Consider the following 14,474-nt stretch of genomic DNA (forward strand, 5'->3'; position numbering starts at 1 on the left):
AATCATTAACAAAATATTTGTTACACTATATATATACAAAAGAAATATACATATATCTCTTATAATTACTACTATATTTTAAGATCCGTTGTTGAATGTGGCTTGAGATCAATTAATTCGAAGAAATGATGATTCTATGAAGTGTGATTATAGCCAGCATAGCACAAATAAAATCGATAAACAACGATAACTTATCTAATGATTTTTTTGATCAACTACATCATGCATTTAACGAACACTTGTATACTTGTGGTGATAGAGATACGATGGATCGAAAAATTCCCTAATTGAATTAAAATTTCTTTTTCTGCCTATTACTACTACCTTTATATATATTTTATATAGAATTCTTATATATCACGTTATTATCAAGAATACACAAAATTATTTATATTATATTAATTGATAAAAAGAAATACATTCTTGTTGTATACAATTTTTTATATATGTATAATAAAAAATATATTACTAAAGACTCAATTTTTTAATCATTAACTGATAAGATTAACAACTTTAATTTCACTGAATTTTGAAACGCGACAGAGGAAAAGGGGAGCACGGTCAAGTCACACCTCATTCATGTATTTATTTATTTATTTATCTAGAACAGCCACAAATTTCCATTAACTCTCGTTATTATTTCAAAACAATTCGTCGTTTAATAATTACTGGCTTAAAAAAAAAGGAAAGCAAGAGTGAAGACGAGACACGGAACATGTCCTACGCGAGAGGAAGAGCCAAAACTGTCCTACAAATATTCAACAAATCGTCGCAATCAAAAACAAGCACGAAACACTTTTCATTTTCGGAATATAAATGTAAAAAAGAAAATTTCTTATCGCTTTTTCGCTACAAGACGAAGGGATACGGAGAAGAAGAGTGGATGTGAGGAGAAAGAGCAGAATCAATCGAGAATCCTACGATTACGCTTTGCTGCTTTCTCGGAACACGTCTATCGCGCCCAGATACATACTACCTAACGCAAGAACGAACATCCATCCGGCACTGCTAATCACCGCTCGTTCATCTATGCCTCTACCTCCTCGACGATGATTATCAAAATCAGGTGTGTCCTGCCCGCTGCTGCAAGGCAGGAAATTCCTACCTTAACAGCTGCTATCACTTAACATAAGGCTTACAGTGTGATGTATTGCTTTTATATCTTGAGAAAAAGATTTTGTGATTAGAGTAGAATATATTGCCTATACGCCGATTATACACCTATATATCCCCTCTTTCTTCGCTATATCTCCTCCTTTCCTTCTTTCTTTAACCTTCTCTTTTGTTTACTTCCTTCTCCGTTTCGTATGTTTTCGTTTTTTTCTTTTTTTTTATTATTGAAATATATATGCGCGCGTTGTGTGTATGTGTATTGTTATATGTATATATATATATATATATAATATATATTTATATATATTTATATTTATATGCTGATGTGTAATAGAATATAATCCCCACGAGGAGTTTAGTGACTGATATACAGATTCAATTTGAGACGATGATGAAGCACTGACGAGGGGCGGAGCTGTCTGCTGTTGTAAGTTGTGGCATGGATGATGATTGTTGTTGTTGCTGTTAGTCGATTAAAAACCATGGACTTTCAGCTGGTCAGGTTTTGCCAGACCTGACTTTGTCAGCCACTGGCATATATTCTCTCGTTGGTCCCCCTGCAATTGCAGCACCTCCCCGTACTCCGGGTGCTCTATTACTGTCCCATTGCAGGCAAACTCCTGTGTAAGTAAATTATAATCATAAATCAGACTAGGGATTTATCAGTTTTTATCTAGTTGCAAAATTTAATTGCTTTTAAGGAATCAGTCAAGTTCTTTATCTTTAAAAACAGTGTATTTAAAACTTTCCAGATATCAGCATGAGATAACCATGACTAATTATAACTTCTACATTACGTAGCTTGGATATTTCCCAATTACAAATATATAGTAATGTTATAAATCATTTAGATATATAATCATATCATATCATTTAGATATATAATTTTTTTATATCTATAAATTTTGTTATCTTTTCTTAAGATATTTCTAATGTATATTTTATATATACATACATACATACATACATACATACATACATAAATACATACATACATATATATATATATATATATATATATATATGTATATAAAATTATATAAATTATTGTCAATAATTATAAATATTATTAGATAGAAACATATTTGACAATATAGAAAATAATTTCTAATATAAAATAAAATTATTTCATTATTATTTCATTATTTTATTTCATTTCATTTATTAAAAATCAAATAAGGAAATATCACACACGTTGAAAAAGGAATATTAGATATCGATAATGAAATGTTAATGATTCATTCAACAATGAACAAAGCAACTATAAAAAGCCAAGTCATTGATTTCAAATTGAAACAAAGAATACGCTTGCTATGTGTCAAATCACTTGCAGATGTATTCGAATGCTATTTTCTCACGGAATTTGCAAAACTATATCTATTTGCTATGTACTGTTTGCAATTGTTTGCATCAGACCTATTTTTAGAGTTCTGCCTGACTGAGTAATGGTGGGAGATAGAACAGAGTGGGAGGCACAGTATATGACAGAGGAGGAAACAAGTGGAGAGGGTAGATAGGTTGATGGATAGGAGAAAGGATCGGCGGAAATCTCCAGGGGGAAAGTCGCTCGCTCACCTTTTTACATGCTCTCACGATTTTCTTCAAGTCATATTCCGAGGAGAGTCCTTGCACCGTTGTTAAGGTTTTACGACCATTCCGCTGCTGAATCCTTATATGCACGAGGCCGTCCTGGACGTCATCGTCTGAACCCTTGATTGCATCTGCAAAGGGGTCTGCGAAAGAGAGAGGGGTATAAAAGTTGCGTGCGGGGCCGCAGCGGATTGCGCAGGATGATGCAAGAGGGGCAACGCGCGAATAACGCTGCCATCGCCATTTTGATCGCCTCGGAGCCCCCCGAGGCACCGATAGTGCCGTTTTATCGTCCTCGTTCGCGAAGGACGATACAACGGAACATGAAGAGGGGGAGTAGCAGGGGACACGAGAAAGAAAGAGAGAAAGGAGAGCGAGGGAGGGAGAGAGAGAAGGTGGGGGAGGGGAGATAATACCCGTTTATTCTTTTTTCACTCACCGAATGTGTTGAGATTCTGGATGGACATACGACAAACAAAAGAGACCCCTCGGATGATATAGAACTGCGGAGCGCAGGTGGCGATCGTAGGGCAGAGGACGTAGATTTACGTAGCGATCAGCACTCGAATGGTGTGAGGACGAACTGCGAAGAACGGGTCGACGAAACCAAGCGCGATGGCCGTGTACGCAGCCGGAAGTAAAAGTTGCATTTGTCACGACGCGATGGGTGGGGTTGCGCGCGATTGGCGTGTTCCTGAAATCAACTAAATCGCACCCGAGGCGCGCGATTGGCGAGCAACGCGATAACGTCGGAGCGCGTGATTGGTGCGCGATTGAACTATCGACGAATGCCATTGGTCGACGAATCGAAGAATGCGATTGGCCATCGCGTGAGAATCCAATATTTTTAGGTAGTTTTTCGTATCTATAAAAGTTTCTATCGAGAAAATATAGGGATAATGTTACATAATTGGCTATCGAATATAGAGAATTTTTTAAGTTATGAAAACTTTTCATTTGACGGCCAATCGCTTGACATTATCGCGTTTATAAGTGAATTTCTTAATGGAAAGCTCTCATGTAACACTTATTACCTATGAATATGATTAATAAAAGCGAGAAAGATTTAATTTCTTTCTTGAAAGTACAAAAAAATTCAAATTTAGTTTAAAAATAAAATTATAATAATGGGCCTATTCTTTTTAGCTGCACTGCTGCACTAGTACAATTAGAGTGAAAGAAAGTATTTGTTTCTTTCAAACTAGTGCAGTTAAAAAGACAGACCCAATCGAGATATTAATACGCTAATTTCGTGAACAATTTAATGAGATTTATTGAAGTCAAATTTCAATATTTTATATACCTTTTTTATATATCTCTCATACAATTAAAGATTTTTTTAGACATTTGAATGTGTGCGATAACATACCACATAGATTTAAAAAATCAGGAAAGAGATGAACTTTATTATATTTTACATTGGTTCCTTATATATATATATATGTTATAGTACTATTCAAATACTTATGCGATTATAAGTCAAAATAATCACGAAAATCTTATTAAAAAATTATAGCAAGCGATCTAGTGTGTTCTTCTTCATGATTGATGCATATTGTTCTGAGAGAAAAAGAGAGAAAAGAAGAAGCAAATATCAAGTCATTCGATGCACGATTTGGCTCTTTTTTTGTACTCTATAACAACAACTCATTTATAAAAAGTAATCTGCTTGTGGCTTTTTGCTGGGTATTCCGCGACTTTCTTGGGGTGCTGCTTCGAATATCGTGAAATCTCTCTGCAGATGCTCGTTTAGTTCCAATATTGCAGCGACATTACCACATCTGCAAAATTTTTAAGTTTTTTAAAATTATAAAAAATTATAAAAAAATTTTTATTCAAAAAATTTAAAAATCTAGATATTTTTTGTGTAATATATATATATAATGCATTTGTATATGTATTATATAGAAATATATAGAAATATATAAAAATATAAAAATATATAAATTATATATAAATAAAAATATGTTAAAGTTTCAAATATGATATAATCTTAATATTCAAGAAATGAAGATAATATTAAAATTAAATAGAAATAAGGAGAAAATTTGAAAGAATGTATATAGGAAAAGTATAATTATTATAATGATGATAAAGCCTGAATATAATATATGATATTCAATATAAAAAGATCCATTGAAGAAAAGAATTATGTGTGTAAATATTACATGCCTGTAACAGTAATTCGGTGCAGACCAGACAGTTAATACAGTCTCATTGAAATGCCACTTGTAACCTTCCATCACTAACTGATGTGCTCTACATATCATGTCAATGTCATTGGCTGAGTTGAACTGCGCTACTACGTCACTGCCAAAAAGATAACCAGCGCCACGTGGTGACACACCCCAGCCTTGAGTATCTTCAGGATCCGACCATAACAAATCACACATTGGCCCATCATGAGGCACCTGCATTAAAAAGTATTTAACTTTAATTAGTATAAAAAATTAGAAATTTTATAAATTTCTTAGAAACAATAAGACATAATTTAGCTTTTGGTATTTAAAACTTACGATAAAACAAAAAAGATAATTAGTATATATAGTTTGTGTTTTTTGTTATTAAAAGAATTATAACAAATGGAGCTCACTTCTTGTTTTCTATCTATAGTTCGGATTTGGTCCAGTGTCTGAATACTAGGTGATAATCCACCATGAACGCAAAAAATTTTGCCATCGATGATAGCAGATAATGATAGATAATCAAATATCTCTGTACAATACCGCCACACCGTTATACTGCCATACTTGCGTAAACACTCATCATAAAAACCATAGACCTGTGTTATCTGTCGTGACTCATGATTTCCTCTTATCAGTGTAATTCTATCAGGATAGCGAACCTGCAACAGATAAGATATAAATTTGCATACATATATGAAAATAATAATCTTTTCTTAAACTCTTTAAAATGATCATATCAGAATTGATTATCTTCAAGTGATTCTTATTAAATACATAAAGAAAATATAGAAAATATAGAAAGTAAATATTGATACTTTATATATTTAAATAAAATAAGAGCAGTTTGTGTTCTTTTTTATTCACTAATCAAATGTAAATCAATTTTGTTCAAATGTAAATCAACTTTGTTCAAATGTAAATCAACTTTGTTCAAATGTAAATCAACTTTATTCAAATGTAAATAACCTTTAATAAATATAGATCTTTACATACCTTTAATGCAAGAAGAAGAAGAAATGTTTCAACACTATAAAAACCTCGGTCCACAAAATCTCCCATAAAAAGGTAATTTGTTTCTGGCACATCTCCACCTACTTTGAATAATTCTTTTAAATCATAAAACTGTCCATGAATATCTCCACAAACCTAAAAAAAACACATTATATCAATCTTAACAACTCTCAAGCTCTTTGACAATTAAATTATTCTTTATATTAAATTATTCTTTATAAAGAATGAAGATAGTTACTGTTACAGGTGAGTCGACACGCTGTACATTACTCTCCTCGATGAGGATCTCTCGTGCTTTGGCGCACAGGGCTTTGACTTCAGCCTCCTTGATAATTTCACATTTCTTCAGCTGCTCGATTTGCCGATCCAAGTCACTGGATTCGGCCATCGTATGGTTCGAGGATGGGCTGCTTGCGATTTCCCAGCAGAAAACGCAGTGTTGTCAACGATTCTCGCGTATCTTTGGGTTCTCAGGATTTCAATTCGCGTAGTTTTGGAATCACGTACGAATCGTGAAATAACTGTCGGATAAACGGAGATACGAGATAAAGCAAAGTACAGAGACACGATAAGAATTGGCGCACTTCAAGATACTTACGAGCCTATCCAAAAAATCCTGTAAATTGCCCCTCGGCTTGAAGTTTCGTCGCCGTAATCAACGCATTTGACGGGCAAACTGGCGGATTTCTCTTAACGCTAAAATATAACGAACGAGGTCCAACGGTATGATTCTTGCACTACGATGTGATACTCTCACTACGCTTGTTCCGAATCAGCTGAACTCGAGCCGTTGGAGTCGTTCGCGGTGCCGACACTGGACACTGGCCGACACCAATCCTGCGTTCAACACAAACGCGGAATTAAAAGTAGACTGATGGCGAGCGGTTGGAGAAACCCCGCACTGTCCTCTATTTACGCTAAACTTAACTTTTTGACAAAGGGCACGTGCTAAATAAATTCTATAAGATACTCGTGCGACCGCCAATCAACTCCCTTTATCTCTAGGAAGATTGGCTACGTCGAAAGATGATTGGTCTCTGTCTGAATGACGGTTAATGAGATACATTGGCCGCATTCAGCGGACTCAACCGCTAAGTAACAATCGAATATGATTGGTCTCTACTTTTAGGTCCGACCAATCAGCGTCGAGTTACATCGGAAAATCTAGTAATGTTGCCCAACTGTTGAGTCCGCTGAATGCGGTCATTGCCTATTGGCCAGTTGAACACGGGGCCTTTCTGATTGGTCAATCGTGCAGTTTTCATGCTATCGAAAAATTACCAAAATATTTAGTAATAATTTGTATTTGGAGATTGATAGGCCTGCTCGAATAGTCCGTTCAAATCGAATTTAAATCGACAAAATTCGTTACTGTACACGTTGTAATGAACTATTTTCTCGTTCTTCGAAGTGTGAATTTATCTCGAAAGATATGAATTTTCCTAATTGAAGTAGTGTAATGTTCGATGTAAGATTGGCGATAAAACACAAGAAGTGTTTTTTTTTGTCGTACTAACACGCGAACACTTTTTTTAAATAAAATAATCTGTAAGTTTATTACGAGTTAAATTGTGCATCTCCTCTGTGATCGTAGTTTGTCAAAGGATTATGTAGTAAAATGAGCCCATCCTATTCTGCATCACAATCTAAACCGAGTATGGAGCCTCATTATGTTATGTTACTTGCCCCATTTCAACCAGCAACAAGGATTGAACTAGAGACTAACGTAAACACGAGTGCAGAGTGTTATTTAGACATAAAAAATGCCGGTGACAAAACATTAAATGTAAGGGCATATATTTTTCCTGATTGGAGAGAAATTAAAGACCTTTTGCATGATACAAATAAATATGCAGATAAATTTTTTAATGCATATATATTCTCATAAGTATTTTTATTTTTATATGTTTTAATAATTTTATTTTAGGTAACCGTAACAAAAGTACCAGCTGCAGAACGTCGGATTACTCTCAGTTTGTCTGAATTAGAAGTTCAGGGAAAAAGTAATGGCACAATATGTATCAAGTGGTCCCCAAAAGAAGCAGGAAGCTGGCGAGATGTATTGCAGTTTACAGATAATAGGCGAATTAAATATGATATTGTTATAGCAACAACTGCTAGAGATAATAAGAAAAGCTATAAGACAAAAAAGAAATTGCCAAAATCATCTTTATCATTAATGAAGACATCAAATATCTCTATATCAACAACAAGCAGACAATTCTATCAAAACAATATATTAAAAATTCCAACTATTAGCCAGCCTTTGATTCCCAATCTTGATACACAAACAAAAGAATATAAATTAAGACATTTAAATGATGTAAACAAAGAGAATATCTTTAATAAATGTGGTCAATCAGAGACTTCTTATGCGATACGAGAAAATGAAAATAAAATCAATGAAATTTATAATCATGATGAGCCAGATAATATCATGTTTGAGCAAAACATGAATATATGGGGTGACGGAAGTATTCTGCCACAAGTGTTTTCTACAAACGAACCACAGGACATACGTAGAGTTACTTACGTCAAGGAAAAAAGATCTAGTAATATATTGTATGAGCACAATGGAATTATTAAAAAAACAACTGTGAAAAATACCTGTGACAATGACAATGTCCATTCTGAGATTTCTGTATTGCTAAATAAATTTACATTCACACCTGCAGACATTATTTCGAGTTCTCCAGAAGCAGTGAAAGAAGAATTGGCAGAATCCACAAGTTTCTCGCAGAACTCAAATAAGCATAGAACCTTCAATATCAGTCAGAATCATTTATTTGAAACATCTACAACTCATGATACAAAAACTCTCAAAGTATCATCGCAATCAGCATGCTTGCACAATTTGTCACCAATTAAGTCTAGTGGATGTTCTCTCATGACTGATATTAAGGATTTAATTGCATCGTCGCCGATCGCTCAACATTATGTTCCAAAAGATTCCAATGAATTCTTGGAACATAATAGAAAGATAAAAATAGAATCGAATGTCCAAATGTCGCCGATTACTCAACATGTGCCAAAAGATTCCAGCGAATGCTTGAAGCATAAGATAGAGCCGAGCATTCAAATAATCAATCGCGAATATTTCACTTTTGAGATTATTCCCAAGAATGATGTAGCTAAAGAGATAGGGGACATGTACATTGAGATTTCTCCACCGAAAAAGCACTCTAAAATATCTCAGTACCATAATATATCAGTACCAAAACTAAGTGGCACAAGAACTGGTAGAATCACAAAGAACAAAACTTTGTGCGAAGGAAACACAAAAAAGTTACAACTAAATATACCTGTTGCAAGTAAGTTCTTCTTTTAAGGAAAATGTCTTATATGTTAAATGTTTTACAATTTTAATTTATGCATTATGATTACAGAAAGAAATACAAAAAATGTAGCAGTTATCAAAGTAAACAAGCAGTCTCTCATTGGCCTGAATAAGACAAAATGGCATACCTCTTCATTTATTAGAGAATCAAGCTACAGAATGCAAAATGAAGAATCTTTTATCTATGAAACATTTGAATTAGATCCTTTTGCGCCATCAACAACAGAGGATCCATTTCTTAAAAAGTTTGTTAAGTTACATCCCCTAGTATAATTTACATTAATATTTATATTCATGTTACATTATATTACATTATATTATGAATTCTAAATCTAATTTATATTAATATATATATATATATAATTTAAATTTTTATACATCATTTTCTTTTGTCTCATTATATTTTAACAAAAGTTTCATGTTTTTATATTTAAAATATACTGCAAATATACTGCAAATTAATAATATTTGTTAATGTAAATTAATTAAATTTATAATTTTAGTTTGAAAAATTAATTATTCTAATGATTGTTTAAACATGTTGCTTATCCTATTATAACAGCATAGTACACTATGATGAGGAATGGCTATTGCAGCAAGAATTGGCATTTACAAAATGGTTAAATACTCTGCTATCTTCGCCAGAGGATTTATCCGTCGACATTGAAACTGTTGTAACAGATATTGGCAAAGTGTGGCAATCATGCAAAGCACAAAAAACTACTGTACTTGCTGAAACTAAAGAAGCTGTCTCTGCAAGGTATATATTTTATTAATATTTAACGCAAGCATAGAAAAGTTTATGGTAAAATATTATGAAAAATTTGAAAGAAGTTCATCTTAATGTTTAACTTTAATGATTATTTTATTTTCAGATATCACACCAGTACTAGATTGAACACTCTACGGAAAGCTGCAAGTGCTATGTTCAACAACAATGAAATCACACAAGTTCTTTCTCGAATCAACATGTATATTGTTAAAGGAGCTTTATGCGTCAGATCGGATCGTAATTTACATCGTGATATTGGTTTGTTAATTAAATAATCTTTTCCTTATGTACTCACATACATCAATTGGAGATTTTCATCTTCCATTCAAGTGTAGCTTTCTTTATTTTAAGCTTTTTTTATTTTAAAATTTTTTAAATAGAAGAATCCATAACTCTTACATCTTTTCAATGCAAAAAAAAAGTAATGATTTGATAATAGGCTTGCAGAAACTCATATTGGCTTTATTCCTGAATTATAATCCTCTATGGCTGCGTATCGGCTTGGAAACTGTCTACAATGAGAGCATCCCGCTTCGTTCGAACAATGATATTATTGGTATGACTCGCTTTCTATTAACGAGATTCTTCTCGGATCCGCAACTAATTAAGATGCCTGGTTACCACAAGACCGATCCTAGCTTAAAGATCGTCACAAAGTTGAATCAATTTATCCTGAAAAAATTCTTATATCTAATATATTTTTTGGATTATGCGAAGCAACACAAATTGATCGGTCACGATCCATGCCTATTTCACAAACGCGCCCAGCATAAAGAGAGTCGCGAGATCTTGCTGAGTTTCTCGCGCGAACTTCTGAGCGGCATCGGTGATGTGACAAAAGTGTTGCGCAGTCATAACTATATACTTACCCATCGGCAAACCTACATTGAGGAATATAATTATGCGGTGACGGATATACGACGTGATCTGCGCGATGGCGTGCGATTATGCCGCATCATGGAGCTTATCACCGGTGTTAGAAAACTGACCCAACGTTGCCGCGTGCCGGCGATATCACGTCTGCAGAAGGTATACAACGTGGACATGGCATTAAACGCCTTATCCCAAGCCGGTTACATTCTTGAAGGCGACATAGATGCGAAAAGCATCGCCGATGGTCATTGTGAGAAAACTCTGTCGCTTCTATGGCAAATTATTCACAAATATCAGGCGCCACGATTTGATCGAGCGGCTCGCACGGTCCAGAGATGGTGGCGAGCGAAACTTTGGTATATTTGCGTGAGAAACTTTTTACGCGCACGCAGAAATCTTGCTGCGATCGTAATCCAACGTGCATGGAGATGCAAGATGACGCCATCCTCCCGCGAAACTATCTGTGATTTAGAGGAACGCAAGTGGTACTTGCAAGTCAGAAGAGCCACGATATGTCTTCAGAAATGGTGGAGGCTTGTACGAGAAACCAGAAAGGAGAAGCTGCAAGAGTTGAAGAATAGACGCGAAGCGGCGATCCGATTGCAGAGGAGATGGAGAGTCGTGTTGTTGATGAGGACACAGCGAGATCAGTATCTTAATCTCAGGAACGCCGCGTTGATGATACAAACGCGATGGAGAGCAATACAGGCAATGAAATTACAGCGTTCCAATTATCTAGCGTATAGAGATGCCACCGTAAAAATACAATATTTCTGGAGATCCGTGAAGCTCGCGCGCAAACAGCGCGAATGGTTTCTTCACAGAAGAGAGAGCGCTCGTATTATTCAAATTTGGTGGAGACGATGTTTATTAGCGCGAAAAGCGCGAAATGATTTCCTACAAACAAAAACTGCTGTGCGAGACATCGAGAGATGGTGGATAAGTGTGCTCGACAGAAAGAAATTCCTCCTGCATCGAGCGAATGCTATTCTTATTCAAAGAACATGGAGAAAGTATCAAATACGCAGGCAAGAAGTCGCCTGTTTGAAGATACAAACATGGTGGAAGATGACAATGTACTCCCGTAAATATAAGCTTCAAAAATCTTGTTGTATAAAGTTGCAACGCTGGTGGCGTGGAATCAATCTTACAAGACATCAACGCATACAATTCCTGCAATTACGGAAAGCAGCATTGATTGTGCAAAAGAATCGACGGGCAAAAGTAGCCAGGAGACATTATCTGAAGCAACGACGAGCAGTTTTGGTGATACAATCGTGGTATCGTTGTATTAATTCAGCGAAGCTTATTCGACAACATTACCTGAAGATGAGAAACTCCGCGATACAAATAGAGAATTGGTGGCGCAATGTTACGGTAGCTCGCCAGGAACGTAAAAGATATCTGCAACTTCGCAAAGCTACCATCCTTCTGCAGATTCATTGGCGTCGGCGTGTCCTAGTTCGTACAGATCGGCAGCGATATTTAACGAAAAAAAAGTCATGCGTTACTTTGCAATCCTGGTGGCGAATGATTAAAGAGAGGAGCAAATATAAACGATACAAGATGTGCGTGTTGAAGATACAAAGAAGATGGCGTGCGATGAGAGTCGCTCGTGGCGTGAAGAAAGAGTATTTGCTCACTCGAGCGGCTATCATCTTGCAGGCACGTTGGAGAGGTTTAGCGACGAGAAGATGGTTCATCACTTCGCGCCGGGCTGCGATAGTCATTCAATCGTATTACAGAATGAAAATCGAAGAACGAAAATACAAGACTATCAAGTATGCCACGTTGATTATTCAGACCTATTGGCGAGCCTACATCATAGGCAAACACCAGAGACTGCGTTACTTGTCTCTACGTCGCACAGCTATCATGCTGCAGCGTCGTTATAGGCAGAGAAAAATTGAAAACGAAGAGTTTTATCGACAGCGACAAGAGGACTTCGCCATGAAGATTCGAAACGAGTGCGAAGAAGCTATGCAGGATATTCAGAACGTTCCCACAGGGCTTGCGATCCCAGACAGCGATTACTGGAAAGAAACAATCAACAATTTACGTAACTGTAACAATGTTGGAACGTTAGTCGTTTCTTTGGCTCTCTTAGGTAAATAAGATTTGAGGAACTTCTTATTTAGAGAATAATATAATGTGATAGATATTTTCTGCTAATAATTTTTCAGAAAAGTAAAGAAAAAAGTTTGCGCGATAAGTTAAATCTTTGAAATTATTTCGGAAATTCTAATTACAAAGCCAAAATCAATTTAAAACTCTAGCTTCATTATACTTATGTTGTATTATTTCTTTAAGTAATTTGATGAATTTGATACAAATTGATAAAAATGATACGTGAATAATTATTTATGTTCATCATAGATGCTATAACGAAATTATCACCGACCGTTTGCATCATCCTATGCGAACTGAATCTGACCGATGATATATACAATGCAATAGCGCAGAACAACAGATCACTGCCATGGATGATGGTCTGTTTGCGGGCGTGCAGCATCTTGATCACTCTGACGAAGCATGACTACACAAGAAAATATACCATCAAAGTGAGTTTGAAAATCAATAATATATCTTTCTTGCTATATTTATTGCGTTATTTAAAAAAACTTAATTATGTATTAGAGTAAGTATGCATTGGCATTAGTGAAGCTTCTGAATGGATCATTGAAAAACAAGGAGGTATTCCTACATTGTGCCACGCTAATATGGCTACTTAGCCAAAATGAAGATTATTTAAAGGTATTTAAATTTTATTATTTAAATTTTTGCTAAATTAAACTGAAGTAATTCCTTTCATTTTGTATCATTAATATTGTTGTATTCTTAAATTTTGTAATTTTGCAGATTTTTTAATTCTTAATAATTGCCTTTATATTGTTATTTTTATGATCACACACATCTTTAAATATTTAATTTTTCCCCCAATATATCATTTTTCAATGTTTTTTTAGGCCATGATGACATGTCCTCAAATAAAATGGTGGCTGAAAAATATCCAACAAAAGGTTTTGAAAGATGATATAATGACAAAATTTCAAAAATCAAAAGATATAGAGAAACTATATCCCAGTTGCGAGTCTAGAGACAATACGCAAGAACGACGCTTATTCACTAATATGAGTTTCGCCGTTGCAGCTATTGTTAAAAGAATTTAAATGATATTAATTCATAAAAAAGGTTGGTAAAATAATTTGTTAAATTAAAATCAAACTTAGAGAGAGATTTTATATTGTAATATCCATGATATCGTTTTAAATGTTGACTGATTCTTATTAGATTCAAATCACAAAAATAAATTAAATGCTATGAAAATCTAAAGAAATAATATTTGAAACAATTATTTCAAAAGTTGCTTTCCCTTTATATATATAATAAAAAAGTTCAATTAATTTTTAATTACAATAAAACCACTTTAATAAACATAAATCTCGCAATTAAAATCGCAAAAATAAAGACAATCAAGTTTTCTTTCTGCTTTAATAACCGATTAAAAACGTGGTAGAACGATGACAACTTGATGTGTATATGATACAATAAGAGATAAATGTAATCTTTATTTACAGTGCTACTCACAAAT

The 14,474-nt window shown here is 34.5% G+C and overlaps 3 protein-coding genes across 3 annotated transcripts; 1 reads left to right on the forward strand and 2 right to left on the reverse strand.

Moving 5' to 3' along the window:
- Window positions 1–576: 576 nt before the first annotated feature.
- Window positions 577–3,356, reverse strand: LOC105251845 (eukaryotic translation initiation factor eIF1). Its single transcript, XM_011258889.3, has 3 exons — window positions 3,143–3,356; window positions 2,689–2,846; window positions 577–1,733 (listed from the first exon to the last, which is right to left on the reverse strand). The coding sequence occupies exons 1-3, from the start codon at window positions 3,168–3,170 to the stop codon at window positions 1,587–1,589; spliced, it is 333 nt and encodes a 110-aa protein (XP_011257191.2). The 5' UTR covers window positions 3,171–3,356; the 3' UTR covers window positions 577–1,586.
- Window positions 3,357–4,106: 750 nt separating this feature from the next.
- Window positions 4,107–6,786, reverse strand: LOC105251844 (serine/threonine-protein phosphatase 4 catalytic subunit). Its single transcript, XM_011258888.3, has 6 exons — window positions 6,499–6,786; window positions 6,139–6,421; window positions 5,883–6,035; window positions 5,297–5,548; window positions 4,876–5,114; window positions 4,107–4,484 (listed from the first exon to the last, which is right to left on the reverse strand). The coding sequence occupies exons 2-6, from the start codon at window positions 6,286–6,288 to the stop codon at window positions 4,355–4,357; spliced, it is 924 nt and encodes a 307-aa protein (XP_011257190.1). The 5' UTR covers window positions 6,289–6,421; window positions 6,499–6,786; the 3' UTR covers window positions 4,107–4,354.
- A 469-nt stretch (window positions 6,787–7,255) lies between these two features.
- On the forward strand, window positions 7,256–14,182 carry LOC105251843 (protein abnormal spindle). Its single transcript, XM_011258887.3, has 10 exons — window positions 7,256–7,368; window positions 7,495–7,686; window positions 7,828–9,211; window positions 9,287–9,482; window positions 9,800–9,997; window positions 10,113–10,267; window positions 10,449–12,989; window positions 13,259–13,443; window positions 13,520–13,636; window positions 13,849–14,182. The coding sequence occupies exons 1-10, from the start codon at window positions 7,360–7,362 to the stop codon at window positions 14,050–14,052; spliced, it is 5,181 nt and encodes a 1,726-aa protein (XP_011257189.1). The 5' UTR covers window positions 7,256–7,359; the 3' UTR covers window positions 14,053–14,182.
- The last annotated feature ends 292 nt before the right edge of the window (window positions 14,183–14,474 follow it).

The sequence above is a fragment of the Camponotus floridanus genome, unplaced genomic scaffold, assembly GCF_003227725.1.
Source record: "Camponotus floridanus strain SB8 unplaced genomic scaffold, Cflo_v7.5 scaffold56, whole genome shotgun sequence".
In the NCBI taxonomy this organism is placed as follows: Eukaryota; Metazoa; Arthropoda; class Insecta; order Hymenoptera; family Formicidae; genus Camponotus; species Camponotus floridanus.

Bases quoted from the DNA above. Each gene is read 5' to 3' on its own strand.
- LOC105251845 (XM_011258889.3), bottom strand. From the start codon at position 3,170: ATGTCCATCCAGAATCTCAACACATTCG. The intron at 2,847-3,142 runs GTGAGTGAAAAA...TCTCTTTCGCAG, and splicing joins CCAGAATCTCAACACATTCG to ACCCCTTTGCAGATGCAATC. The intron at 1,734-2,688 runs GTGAGCGAGCGA...TTACTTACACAG, and splicing joins TCGTGAGAGCATGTAAAAAG to GAGTTTGCCTGCAATGGGAC.
- LOC105251844 (XM_011258888.3), bottom strand. From the start codon at position 6,288: ATGGCCGAATCCAGTGACTTGGATCGGCAAATCGAGCAGCTGAAGAAA. The intron at 5,115-5,296 runs GTGAGCTCCATT...TTTTTAATGCAG, and splicing joins CTATAGATAGAAAACAAGAA to GTGCCTCATGATGGGCCAAT. The intron at 4,485-4,875 runs GCATGTAATATT...AAAATTTTGCAG, and splicing joins GCACCGAATTACTGTTACAG to ATGTGGTAATGTCGCTGCAA.
- LOC105251843 (XM_011258887.3), top strand. The intron at 9,212-9,286 runs GTAAGTTCTTCT...TTATGATTACAG, and splicing joins ACTAAATATACCTGTTGCAA to AAAGAAATACAAAAAATGTA. The intron at 12,990-13,258 runs GTAAATAAGATT...TGTTCATCATAG, and splicing joins CGTTTCTTTGGCTCTCTTAG to ATGCTATAACGAAATTATCA.